At 36.6% G+C, this 14549-nt stretch overlaps 1 protein-coding gene across 6 annotated transcripts in view; it reads left to right on the top strand.

Moving 5' to 3' along the window:
* Positions 1-14549, top strand: part of LOC125267810 (disks large homolog 4) — a 200152-nt gene that overhangs the window by 179668 nt on the left and 5935 nt on the right. For 5 of the 6 annotated variants that reach the window (XM_048189782.1, XM_048189784.1, XM_048189780.1 and 2 more), the window contains 7 exons: positions 356-458; positions 6408-6522; positions 7832-8008; positions 9717-9759; positions 10506-10536; positions 10666-10713; positions 13976-14077. In XM_048189782.1, the coding sequence (XP_048045739.1) occupies positions 356-458; positions 6408-6522; positions 7832-8008; positions 9717-9759; positions 10506-10536; positions 10666-10713; positions 13976-14077 (619 nt within the window). Of the gene's footprint in view, positions 1-355; positions 459-5631; positions 5783-6407; positions 6523-7831; positions 8009-9716; positions 9760-10505; positions 10537-10665; positions 10714-13975; positions 14078-14549 lie in introns of those variants that run through there. The other variant, XM_048189786.1, reaches the window with a different exon arrangement.

Here is a 14549-nt window from a genome sequence, read left to right as displayed (position 1 = left end):
TGTGGCATAATATTAATATGCCATTTAAGTGACTGGAGTAATGGCAGCTGAAAATTCAGCTTTGTCACCACAGAAATAAATGACATTTTAAAATATATTCAAATTCAAAACAGTTATTTTAAATGGTAATAATGTTTCACAAATTGCAGTTTTTACAATATTTTTGATTTAAAAAAAAATGCAGCCTTGCTGAGAATAAGGGACTTCTTTCAAAAACATTTAAAAACGTTTCAACAGTAGTGTGCACTTCTGCTGTTGTCTTGTTGAAATGTAGATTAGCAGTAATGTTACAGTAATGTGTTAAGGCTGTAGTGATGTGAGATGTGTAATTATAATGAAATGATGTGTTTCTCAGGTGAATGGCGTGGATCTCCGGGTAGCTACACATGAACAAGCAGCAGCTGCCTTGAAAAATGCTGGACAGACTGTAACCATCATCGCCCAGTACAGACCAGAAGGTCAGAACACACACACACACACACACACACAATGGGTTTCCATGTTTTATGGGGACAGTCCATAGACATAAAGGGTTTTTTATACGGTACAAACTGTGCCATAGCTCTAAACCTACCATTAACAGAAAACATTGTGCATTTTTACATTTTCAAAAAACATAAATTTATATGATTTATAAGCTGTTTTCCTCATAGGGACCAAAAAATGTGCCCACAAGGTCAAAGATTTCTGGTATTGCTATCGTTGTGGGGATTTTTTGTCGGTTTAGCAGGACTAGACACACACACACACACACTGACAATGCTACACACTAGGTCCAAAATTAGCACTCAGTAAATACAGGTTAAAATGTTAATGAAGTTGACAGTTAAAGGCACAATATGTAATTTTCGCCTCTAGAGGTCGCTTATTCAAAACAAAGGCATAGCTTGATGACGCCTTGATTTCGCGGAATCATGGGAGGTGTTGTCTTCACGTCTACAGCCGGTGGAAAAGAATCGGGACGGGACTCAGGCAGAAATCATATTCATGGATGAGATTATTAACGTTACTGTAGTATGAAGCAGAGCAGGGCTGAGAGCTGTAGGAGCGGAACGAAACGCTGGAGTGATTGCTAATGAGAGACGAGTGCGACACACATCTCGAGAGCACCAGAGCTTTTACTATGTTGCAGACGAGCGCTTCCGCTTCTTCTAGGGTGACCACCTGTCCCGCTTTGCGTTGTACCGCACAGCATTTTGACTCCTTGTCCCGCACGTCGCATATTGAGAAAATGTCCCGCATTTTCATCAGTCTGTTGGTTTTTAATTATAATATTAAGAAAACATGCATGCGTTCTTTTGTCTTTTTAAGAAAGCATTCAATTTATTATTTTTACTGCGTAGTTTTTCACCTATATTTAACAGCGCTTCGACAGAAGTAACATTCCGCCTTACACAAATACAACAGCCGTTTTTAAAATCCTATCCAATGGTTGAAAAGAAAGGAGTAAACACGGTCACTAGTAGGTTGTGACGGCTGTCAATCCAAATGTGGAGACGAGTTGGACTTGGTCAGAACTGTTTCAAAAATAGGGTGACCAGACCGGTTTTTGGTGTTCTGTTCCCGACTGGAGCTGTCGACGGAAATGTCCCCGTTTTACAGCTCGTTCAAAACAACCCGCATATACATTGCAAAAAGACCGACGAGCATAGAGCAGCCTGCTGGAGAAATTGTGTAGTGTTCATGTTCTCCAACAGAGGGGGCTGTGCAGCTACACTTGGTCGCGCGCGCGCCGCTACTTCATGAGGGCATGTAATCTGGATCTGGACCTGATCAAATACAGTTGTGGCCAGAATTATTAGCCCCCTTCATAAATATGATCAAAGATGACTCTAAAAATAAATCTGCATTGTTTATCCTTTTGATCTTTAATTCATAAAATTAGCAAAAATCTAACCTTTCATTGAAGGAAAAGAATTGAAAGTGGGGGGCAAATAACATTAAGAAATAAATGTTTTTCTCCAAAACACGTTGCCCACAATTATTAGCACCCCTAGAATTTTTTATGAGTAAAATATCTCTTAAGTATATTCCCATTCATATTTAGATTTTTTTAGCTCACCGGGGTGATCATGAACATGAAATTGTCCAGGCATGACTTCCTGTTCCACAGGAGTATAAACATGAGGAAACACAAAGGCCAAATTCCCTTAATCATTCATCACAATGAGAAAAAACTAAGAATATAGTTCTGATGTGTAGCAAAAGATTGTTGAGCTTCACAAAATAGAAAGTGGCTGTAAGAAAATAGCTAAAGCATTGAAAATCCCCATTTCCACTATCAGGGCAATAATTGAGAAGTTCCAATCAACTAAAGATGTTACAAATCTGACTGAAAGAGGACGTATGTCTAAATCATCCTAATGCGCAGTGAGGAGGAATGTTTAAGTGGCCAAAGACTCTCCAAGGATCACAGCTGGAGAATTGCAGAGATTAGTTGAGTCTTGAATCTCAGAAAGCCTAACAAAAATTATCAAAAGCACCCACCTCCCCACAAGATGTTCGGGAAGGTTTCAAGAAAAATCCTCTGCTTTCATCCAGAAACAATCTCCAGCATATTCAGTTGTCAGACTGACTGGAACTTCAAACGGGACGAGCTTCTATGGTCAGATGAAACTAAAACAAGAGCTTCTTGGCAGCAAACCCACCAGATGGGTTTGGTGCACACATGGATAAAAAGTGCCCCATGCCCACGGTTAAAAATATTGCTGGATCTTTAATGTTGTGGGTCTATTTTTCTGCTGGAGTTCCTGGACAACTTGTTCAGATATATCGTATCATGGATTCTATCAAATACCAACAGATAAAAAATCAAAATCTGACCGCTTCTGCTAGAAATCTTATAATGGGCTGTGGTTGGATCATCCGTCGGGACAATGATCCAAAACAAACATCAAAACCAGCACAAAAATGTGTCACTGAGCACAAAATGAAGCTTCTGACATGGCCATACCAGTCCCCTGACCTGAACCCTAAAGAAAATGAGTGGAGTGAACTGAAGAGAAGAAGCACCAACATGGAGCTGGGAATCTGAAGGATCTGGAGAGATTCTGTATGGAGGAATGGTCTCTGATCTCTTCCCGGGTGTTCTCCAAACTCATCAGGCGTTATAGAAGAAGACTCAGAGCTGTTCTCTTGGCAAAAGGAGGTTGCAAAAAGTATTGAATAAAAGGGTGCTAATAATTGTGGGCAACATGTTTTGGAGAAAAACATTTATTTCATAATGTTATTTCCCCCCCACTTTCAATTCTTTTCCTTCAATGAAAGGATATATTTTTGCTAATTTTATAAATTAAAGATCAAAAGGATAAACAATGCAGATTTATTTTTAGAGTCATCTTTGATCATAGTTATGAAGGGGGCTAATAATTCTGGCCACAACTGTAAGTGCCATTATCTTCAAATATCAAAATAAACATCGTTATCACTTTCAAGGTAGTAACATACTAACTATTCATACTGTTTGTATGTTTTATAACATGGCCTCAGCAGGGTGCGAGATTGTTTTGCACAATTTTAAACGTCCACAAAAGTTCCGCAGTCACGGTAATACACACGTTGTGGTGAAGGTACACTCTCAGAAATTAAAAATAAAATAAAATAATTCACGTACTTTGTGCTTAAAATGAGTCTAAAATGCAAAATAATAGTTAAAAGTTAAAACAGTTGTAATTTCTGTATACAAAACAGCTTGTGAAGATTAAAATATTAAATTCAATAATGTTAAAAAATTATTTGTTAAATGCTGTTAAATATTTATCTTCTTAAGGCCTATTTATGTTTTATTTTTGTAATGTAATGCGCTTTTGTAAAGTCACACTAATGTTATCATGTAAAAGTTTTTTTTTTTGGTGAATTGTAAAACCAGAGCAAAAATCCTAATAATAAAACTAAATCATAAATATCAATGTAATAATAGCCTATAAGGAACCCACAACAATTAAAAACAAAAACATTCAAAAATGTATTGTCCCTGTTTTTTTAAATAGATAATAACAAATGAGATTTTGGTGATATTTTGACCACTCAAATAGGAAATGTCCCCAGTTTCCATTTCAGAAATCTGGTCACCTAATTCAAAAATAGTTATCTGCATGATGCCTGCTGCCTTTAGGGTCAGTGATGTTTAATTTAAATGACATGTAAAATAAAGACATGTTATGTTACATTGTGATGTAATGGTGTTTTGTGGAAGTGACTAAAGAACAAAGTATTTTTATCAGCTGAAAGACATAATACAAATGTTTTTATTAAGTTAGATAGACATTATATAACAGCTTCAGGTTGTGTTTTATTGTTGGTAACTTGTCCCACACAAACTTAGTAATCGTCCCACATTTGGTTTGTTTGATGGCGGTCACCCTAGCTTCTTCTGGTCAAGCGTATGTGGGGTAAAGCAGCGCTGTTTATCATATTAGACACATTTGTGTGTTGAAAGTTGTTATAATGCTACTCTGCGTTCGCTCGGCGACTGCTATGAGACACTTGTTGCACACTGCAGTAAGCTAGATCGATATTAGGCATGGTAAAACATGGTACTCGAGGTAAATCAAGAAAACGAGATTTAAACAATAAGACTTACTGTGTTGAGCTATATAACATGATTAGTTTTCTCTGTCAGTGAATGTATCCAAACAGTTGCTCATCTGTCTAATAAAACACATAATATATTAAAGCGTCTTTGGTGTTTCCATGGTTTCTACAAAATAAAACCGGAAATCGAAGGTAACGCGGGTATGATGTCATTGATAGGCGACACACGGACATGGTCTGTGTCCTGATTAAAATGGCTTATTTCAAAATATATAACATTGTTCTAGTGGTTTTTGGATATTTTAATCCAAAAATCTTACATATTGTGCCTTTATTCTTTTAGGAACTGGAAAATAATATATGTGTGCTTGTGCTATATATCTTTAAAATAATTGGCACTTGTTTAGATATTTTGTCACATTTTTATTTGTGGCTTAAGTCTCCAAATATTTTTTGGGGCCACTGTATACATTACAGTCAGTGGCAGCGCGAGGGCGGGGCTTGATGGGGTTATAGCCCTGTCAGAAATTTGCAAACGCCAGCAATAATGAATGATTTAATGTGCTTATATGAATAAACAATGGTCTTGAGGGGGGAGGAGTCAATTAGCCTTTCGCCGAGCCCCGCCCCCCTTAGTTACTGTTGCTTTGTCCGACAAGCCGTGGCGCTGTCACTCCACACGCAGTGAAAAATACATCGCGGAACAAAGAGGATACTGACCACACATCGACAGACAAGACAGAGCAGGTTACTTATGATATTAAACAAAGTCCCAGCTTTCAAACCGTGTAGTTATTAAAGAAATTCAAACAATAAAAACCGTTTTGTTGCTCTTTAATGTGTAGTGACCATGGTCGTGACAGATTGCTGTAGATCCTCAGCTCAACCGCTCGTAAAAACCGATCATCTCTTCCTATTAGTCCATGAACATGAGAATGAATGTTGTTTCAAACGCGGAAAGACGTCAATACACACCATTTTTCAAGTTTAACTCCACCGAGGTTAATCTTTTAACTACTGGCTGCTTTGTCGGACAAAATGGCGGATGCGGCGTTCTGATTGGTTAGATCGCTTGTCAATCAAACTCTCAGGTACGGCGTGCATTAGCAAATAGCGATCATATTAAAGCTCCTCATCAACAGCGATCATAATGGAGCGCTATTAAATATGAAGCAAAAGTCCACAGACTTCAGACACATCTCAGAAGATAACAACAACAGATTTATTGTCCTCTTGTAACCTGCTATTGGTGAGTAGCTACTTTGGTGGCTTCAAATAATATAGATTTTAATATAAATTCTTGCAGTTGGTTTGCCTTGGCCTAGTGCTGATGAAAAAGAGAAAAGGTTTTCGATGTAAACAGAGGTCTTTGACCATCTCCTCATCTGCTTTTTCAGTTTCTCGCAGCGTGTTTTAAATCGCTGCATCATTAAAAGTTCAACCTTAAAAAACATGTTTTGACACCCTGCGCTCTTTTCCGTTTTATTTGCATTTTTAAAAGCACAAACACGTTCATTCTTTTAGCTCATCTCATTTTTAAAGCCCTCATTATCTGTTCCAGCCAGTAGGTGGGACTGTATAGACATAATAAATACATAGATGCCTATAAGTCTATGGGACTGTCAGTCGGCACCGTTATTGATTCAAAGAGCTGATAAAGTAATAATAAAGATGTTCAACAAAATTGATAACACATGCTTAATAATGTGACCTTGTAATTGTATAGTTTTAAGGTAAAAGGAAAATTAAATAAAATGCAATAAATGCAGAAGATTGAATTTTGATACACTTAAAAATAAAATTCTTAGCACCCCCTCTGAACTGTTAAGCACCCACCCCCCACCACCGTATAACAGTTGTGTTTGTTTGTGCAGAGTACAGTCGATTTGAAGCTAAGATTCATGACCTCAGAGAGCAGTTGATGAACAGCAGTATGGGCTCTGGTACAACTACATTACGAAGTAACCCCAAACGAGGATTTTATATCAGGTAAACATGCAACACACACACCACAACTTCAAATTGTATACACACTAATGTAGGAGTCGCATATATAAATCTGTCTTACAGTATTTACAAATCCATTACCCTCCCCTTCTCTGCATCATTTCCTGTCCTTTTCCACTATACTATTGTTCAGAACAGAATACTGTCATGCTCCTGTCATACTAAAATGTATTACACTTTTTTTTTACATTATTTACATAAAATTATTTATATTAAATGCAGTTATCCTTTTTCACCCCCATTCAGTAGGACTTTATTACATATTTATATGTAATTTCATAATTAATTCTATTGTCTTTGAAATATGGTTAAAGATACTGCTGAATGCACTGATACGCATTTATGGTAAACTTAAATATACTTTAATGTCATTTCTGTTGAAACTCGTATGTCAAACGTTTAAATATATTTGTAATTGCACATTTACAATGATGAAGTTGCAATTAAGTGCATTTAAAATATATTAACTTTAAATGTAATATTGATTATTAAAAATGTAAAATTGACACTAAAGTTGAAATTATAAACAAGTACTTTACGTGTGCTTTAGTATGTTAGTCAGCACATCAAAATAAGTGTGCTTCTTTAAAGCACAACAACAGATTATAAAACATTATGATTTAAAATGTACTTTAAAGTGAATCTTTCAATTTGACATCATTACAAAGTGCATTTTTTTTAAAGTGTACTTAAATGTGTTAAGAAAGTCATTGAAGTGTACTCTCTTTAAGTATGCTTTCAAGATTTGAATAACACCACAAATGCACATTCAATATAATTAAGTGCACTTGTTTTTCACAAGGGTGGAATTACCAGATGACCTGCTACATTTGCTAAAATGCTCAGTATACAAGCTGAACACACTGTGTAATTGTATCCCATAATCCACTGCACTCAACTTCACCTTCCATCTCCAGTGTGACAAATGAACCGGATATTACTGTATATATACTGCGATTTTAATATTTAAGTATTTGAGTTGCAATGTAAAGGGATCACATTTGAGCAGTGTAACATTCTATCGTTTCAAATGTTTATCGCTGCATGCTGTTTAACGTACTATTTGTAAAATAGTCAATGCTGCTCAGTATGCAGAAAGAAATCAGAAGGCTAGTGTTCCATTCTGAACATAGCCGAAGAATAAAACTGAAAAAAGCCTGTGTTGCTTAATTTCAACCCAATTCCATGCTTTTCCTTTGATGTTGTTCTTTTTCAGTCCTTGTCTCTAACTGTCCTCCTTTATCCTCTCTTTTTCCCATGACTTATGCTCTCTCTCTCTCTCGTTTGGCAGGGCTCTGTTTGACTATGATAAGACAGCAGACTGTGGTTTCCTGAGTCAGGCCGTGGGCTTTAAGTTTGGAGATGTGCTGCATGTTTTGGACTGTGGAGATGAGGAGTGGTGGCAGGCCTGCAGAGTCAGCCCACAGGGGGATGAGGAGGAGGTCGGCTTCATCCCCAGCAAGAGGAGGTGTGTGTGTGTGTGTGTGTGTGTGTGTGTGTGTGTGTGTGTGTGTCGCTGCTTTCTCTTGTTTTATCTCCTCTGTTGTCCTTGAACAAAATAATATACAAACAGCTTAAAGGGTCTTTTTAGCTTTTCACTCTTTCATTCTAACACACTGTTACAAGGATGTGCTCTAGAAGCATTTATCTGCGCTTAACCCAAACCCAAACATCTCTCTGTAGTCATTTAAAAAGAAAGGTTTGGGATAAATACTTAACTGAAGCTCTATCAACAACACGTGAAATGTAAATAACAATCATTTTCACTCCTCCCTTAGATTAAGATATAGACTTAGAGTTGGTAAGATTTTTGAAAAAAGTCTCTTAATTTATTTCTGTGATCAAAGCTGAATTTTCAGCATCATTACTTCAGTCTTCGGTGTCACATGATCCTTCAGAAAGCATTCTGATATGCTGATTTGCTCAAGAAACATCTCTTATTATTAATGTTGAAAACAGTTGCTTATTTTTTTGTGGAAACCATGATTTTTTTTTCAGGATTCTTTGATGAATAGGAAGTTTAAGAGAACAGCATTTAAATGAAATAGACATCTTTGTAACCAGGACCAGATTTACCTCATATTGTGACTAGGGCTGTCAAAATTAACACGTTAATGCATGCGATTCATTTTTGCAGTTTAACGCATTAAAAATATTGAACCCAATTAATGCAGCATCCATTTTTCCCGTCATCCTTTAGCTAGAGTTACATTATATGATCACGCTACCATTCATTCAAGTGCTATTAAACCATTCAAGCACGATAAGACAAAAAAAAAAAAAGAACTTAAATCTGTACTGTTGCGCTGTCTGTGAATCTGTGACAGACACACACGACTCATGTGCGCAGAAAGCGGTTTCAGACAGCGCGCCAGCCACATTGGGATCTCTTTCACTCTTGAACGAACCAAAACTCACAAAAGTATGGCAAAATGCCCACTTTGTGGAGTATCCTCGGCTTAAATGAGTTAAATTAAGTCTTAAATGACTGTAAAGAGTCAGATCTGCATCATGTGCGTCAGATCTTAAAGTGACAGCAGCCTAATAAACCTGCTGCTGTCATTAATGATAATCAAAGAACAAAAGGCAAAGAGAAAATCACTCACTGCTCTTGACTGAATAACTTTTGTAGCTTTAATAAGGATTAACTATATTTCATTTATAATTTATGCAGTGAAGACTGCAGTGTTTGATAACTTTATTCAATTTCAGTATATTTCCTACCTGTTGTTTCTACAGTAATTTGATGATTAAATGTACAATTTTTACAATAAAAAATATATTTAAATGTTTAATATTAGGTGCGATTAATCACAATATTAATCACAGATTTTTTTTTAATTATTATTATTTATTTTTTTTGCAAAAAGTATTTTTCAATATTATATTGTTAAGCAAGCAAGAGTGTTGTTTTTTTCCCAAATATCATCTTTTTGATCTCAATAAAGTACTACAGATTGTGGTAGTCTGCTGCATTATCAAAAATCTAGCTCTCCTTCAAGTTAGGGAATTGCGTTTTTTGGGGGATGTTTGCACGCATTATAATTGCATGTGCATGTGGGAATAAACAACATCATCAAATGGCCACAATTCCTTCTTAGTGAACTCCCCCCCTCAGTGTTTTTTCTCTGTTTTTATTTATCTTGTGTCATTCATTCAAGCAATCTCTCTTCCAGGGTTGAGAGAAAAGAGTGGTCGCGGTTGAAGTCAAAAGAAAGGGTAAGCTCCATGCTAAAACACAAACAGCTGTTTGCAGTTCATCCCATTCACCCATTTTTCTTTAAATTACTCCAAAAACATTTGGCTCTTCTCCTATGAGATTTGTTTTCCTCTCTATAATCAGTTGTGATAGGTTTAGGCTAGCAGTGGTGTATGTTTGCAGCCCATGGGAGTCTATCAAGGAGTTGTTTTATGAAAGCATTGAAACTCCTGGGCATTGTGAGCTCGTGCTGCTTGTAGATACTGATCACTACACACATGCAGACTGCTGTTCTCTTCTGTATTCCCGGGAAGTTAATATTTCATATCTTTTTCCTCTCTTTCACTTTCAGAAAGACAGGTAGCTTTTCAGCACTAATGCAAACACAATGAACGGCAAATGGTGTGCATTAAGCGTGAATGATGTTTTACCTGTGTATTTTAGAATAAAAAAAAAAAAGGTTTCCCACTTGCAATTATGGCATTGTGGTGGTATTCATATATAGAGCTCCTAAAATGACATTTGCGGACAAAAAAAAAGACTTGCACAGTGAAAACGTCTACATACTCATGTTACTGTTCCTGGTTTATGTCAATCTAGGTTTCCCAGACGCACACAAAAGCCTTTAGACTTACATTATTATTGCCTATTCACCTCTTTAGGTCAGGACAAATGCTGCAATAACTGGATTTTACATCTAAATTAATGTTTGAAACAGTCTATTACAATTTGATAAGCATTGTACTATATATTTTCCCTTTGATAGGACCGAAGTCGAGACAGTACAGGTTCACAGGGTGAGTTACAACCCTCTTTTTGTTCATAGACTGCACAGTGCAGCCCTGAATACTGATAAAGAATTTCATGTTTTGCTGTTGAATGTATTGCAAACAGAAAATGATATATGTGTGTTTGTTCTCTTTCAGGAAGGGAAGAGCCCGTACGGAGTTACGAGACAGTCGCACAAGTGGAAGGTTGGATAACTCAACTGAGTCACCATATGTTGTCATTTATACGCTGGCTCTGATACAAACCCTAGTGAGATACCTTGTTTTCTACAGTCTACGCAGGCAGCATCCTAAATGAAATAAAAGCTTCATACTGTATGTGACTCAATTCAAATGCTACATATATAGACAGTAACCGCGCAAATAGCCCTCCGCACATAAAGTGCACTGAACTGACACTTCGAGTTAATTTGAATAGTTTGACTATTGATGTGAAGTCAGATATTTCTGGATGTAACTATTGTTATAGATACTTTTCAGCTGTGGTATAAAGTATTTGAGTAAATGTAATTACTGTACTTAAATATCTTTTTTGGCTACTCTGTATTTTGAGTATCAGCAACTTTTAGTCTATACTTGACTACATTTTTGATTAATTATATGTACTATTTACTCCAGTACATTTGTAATGAGTAATGCAATTACTCATTACATTTTGCATGGCACCAAACTTTTTTTGCAGCAATTTCTGCTACAAAAGAAGCGATATCGCCATCTACAGGACATTGAAGGTACTATATCTTGTGCGTTTTGCCCTTACTCACCCAAACTTGTCAACAAGGCTACTTTAGACATATGTGAGTGCATTAGCAGGTAGTTGTGAATCACAGGTGTTTCATATATGAGATGAGGACATGTGCTGCATTCACTCCATATAGTTTTTGTTTACTGAAAGGTTGTTTTTTTTCTTTTTAAGAAAGTTGCTAGGCGAATCTCTCAAAAAAAAAAATGTCCAAGTTAACCGAGACTTAGTTTTGAGTTTTGAATATCTGTAGGCATTTGAGATGAAGTTTTGTCGACCTTGATTTATTGCAATATTGAGGTGTTCAGTTTTATTTCAATTCGAAAAAAATACTATTTCTTATTATTCACTGATGTCTTGATGAGGACTGCTGCATCTTTGAGCCTACATTCAGTACGAGTACAATACTTAAGTTCTGTTAAAATCAGATACTCTAAAGGCCAAAGTATACTTCACTTTTTACGTGTACGCGATGGTCAGCGTACAGTGCGCGTGATGTGAATTTCTTCATCAGAAGAGTATGCGCGTAATGTATGCACACCGCCGGATTTTAAAAGACATTAATGGTCATTATAACACATTTCAAAACTATATAAACTATATAAATTATGATTACCCATTAAAATCTTTTGAACCAATGGATCACTCGGGGTCCTAAAGGAGACCCGATTCCTGGGGGGAATCGATTTCTCACCATACCGGAACGCATGCGAGCTACAGTGCCAATGGAGGCCTACAGTGGGCATCGAAAGTTTGGGAACCCCTTTCAGAATCTGTGAAAATTTGAACATTTTTAACCAAAGAAGAGAGATCATACAAAATGCATGTTATTTTTTGTTTAGTACTGTCCTGAGTAAGATATTTTACATAAAAGATGTTTACATATAGTCCACCAGACAAAAAAAAGGTGAATTTATTAAAATAAGCCCGTTCAAAAGTTTGGGAACCCTTCGATCTTAATACTGTGTGTGGTTAACTGATGATCCATGACTGTTTTTATGTTTTGTGATGGTTGTTCATGAGTCTCTTGTTTGTCCTGAGCAGTTAAACTGAGCTCTGTTCTTTAGAAAAATCCTCCAGGTCCTGCAAATTCTTCAGTTTTCCAGCATATTTTGCATATTTGAACCCTTTCCAGCAGTGACTGAATGATTTTGAGATCCGTCTCTTCACACTGAGGACAACTAAGGGACTCAAACTCAACTGTTAAAAAAGGGTTTAAACATTCACTGATGCTCCAGAAGGAAACACGATGCAATAAGATCTGGGGGGTGAAAACTTTTGAACAGGACGAAGATGTCCACATTTTTCTTATTTTGTTGAAATATAATTTTTTTTCATTTAGTACTGCCTATCAGAAGCAACAGAAGATAATTGCATGTTTCCCAGAAGAAAAATTAAGTACAATTTACCTTGATATTTGAATGCAAAAGTTTTCACCCCCCGGCTCTTAATGCATCGTGTTTCCTTCTGGAGCATCAGTGAATGTTTGAACCTTTTTTTTAACAGTTGAGTTTGAGTCCCTCAGTTGTCCTCAGTGTGAAAAGACGGATCTCAAAATCATTCAGTCACTGCTGGAAAGGGTTCAAATATGCAAAAATGCTTGAAAACTGAAGAATTTGTAGGACCTGGAGGATTTTTCTGAAGAACAGAGCTCAGTTTAACTGCTCAGGACAAACAAGAGACTCATGAACAACCATCACAAAACAAAAAAACAGTCGTGGATCATCAGGTAACCACACACAGTATTGAGAATCAATGGTTCACAAACTTTTGAATGGGGTTATTTTAATAAATTCAGCTATTTTTTTGTCTTGTGGACTATATGTAAACATCTTTTATGTAAAATATCTTACTCAGGACAGTACTAAATAAAAAAAAACCATGCATTTTGTATGATCTCTCTTGTTTTGTTAAAAATTTTCGCATTTTCACAGATTCTGAAAGGGGTTCCCAAACTTTCAATCCCCACTGTATATAGATGAGAGATTGTGTGAAGACGGTAGAAAGTACCCTCATTTGTACAACACTAGCATGAAAGAATACAAAGATATTTACATGGTTTGTTACTTGTGGCAAGAGATAGGCGTACGAGTCAAGTGAAGTATAAGTCTTTTACTCAAGTCATAGGTATCTCAACAAGGTATCTCCACTTTTACTTAAGAATGGTTTTCTTTTCAGGTACTCTTTACACTTCTGCTTTTTAGTGCTGAATAATTTAAAAAAAAAAAAGCTTGTCAGCCTTATCATCAACGCAAACAGTGAGCTTGACATACATTTCTTTTATAATCATCACAGTATTCCAAATTCTGTATAAAGCGTATTGTTGCTGCATACTATCAGGGCCATCGGGAAGAAAGGGGTGATGATTTTAATAGAGGGAAATCCCCCTGAAAACCATACTTATTCATGGCTTGAGACAGATGGAAAATTGACAGGCATGTGCTGCAGTTCTGTGGATGTTTTTCCTTTAGAATTTGAGCAAAATTAAGCATTTTCTAAGCATCATTTTGCTGCCTACAGTTTTTGTGTGGGAAGCACACCTATGGCGCCTAAAAATGCTGTCTTTGTAGGCAGCTCACTAGGGTTGGGAACTGAGCCACGGAGTTTCTAGCTTATGTCATATTGTTCTTTCTCCTCACTTCCATTTGCTTTGTGTTCTAGTGTATGTATTCGTAGAGTCTCTCTCTCATCTCTCATCCTGTTTAGTGCACTACGCGAGGCCGATCATTATTCTGGGCCCGGTGAAGGACAGAGTGAATGATGACCTGCTGTCTGAGTTCCCAGACAAGTTTGGCTCTTGTGTCCCCCGTAAGTATTCCTCAACTCTGCTGTCACGCTCAGATGCATATTGCTCACAAAAGTGCCAAGCGCTCTCTCAAAAATGGCGTTTTTGGCAATTTCCACGAGCACAGGGCGCAAAGGATCCAGACCTAAATACAGAGGTGACAGTGCGTTTGCATTTACCAGTCTCAAGTTCTGGAAAAGCCCCCGATTTATATTAGAAACGCCCCATCTACTTACTTTTTAAAACTCAACTATTTTCATGAAGTCTCTCTTTATTTGTGAGTGCATTTTTATGTTTGTTTTGCATATATATATGCTTTTTTTTTTATTGTACAATGCTTTGGTCAACTTTTTTAAATGTGCTATATAAACATTGTATTGTACTTTATTGTATTGATACATTTTTTCAGGATTCTTTGATGAATATACAGTAAAAAACCTGTTACCGTTGATCAATTAAATGCATCTTAGCTGAATAAAAGTGTTAATCTCTTTA

This window comes from Megalobrama amblycephala, linkage group LG4 (genome assembly GCF_018812025.1).
Source record: "Megalobrama amblycephala isolate DHTTF-2021 linkage group LG4, ASM1881202v1, whole genome shotgun sequence".
NCBI classification, from domain to species: Eukaryota; Metazoa; Chordata; class Actinopteri; order Cypriniformes; family Xenocyprididae; genus Megalobrama; species Megalobrama amblycephala.
The sequence above is the reverse complement of the archived record's forward strand: the minus strand, read 5'-3'. Positions and strand labels throughout refer to the sequence as shown.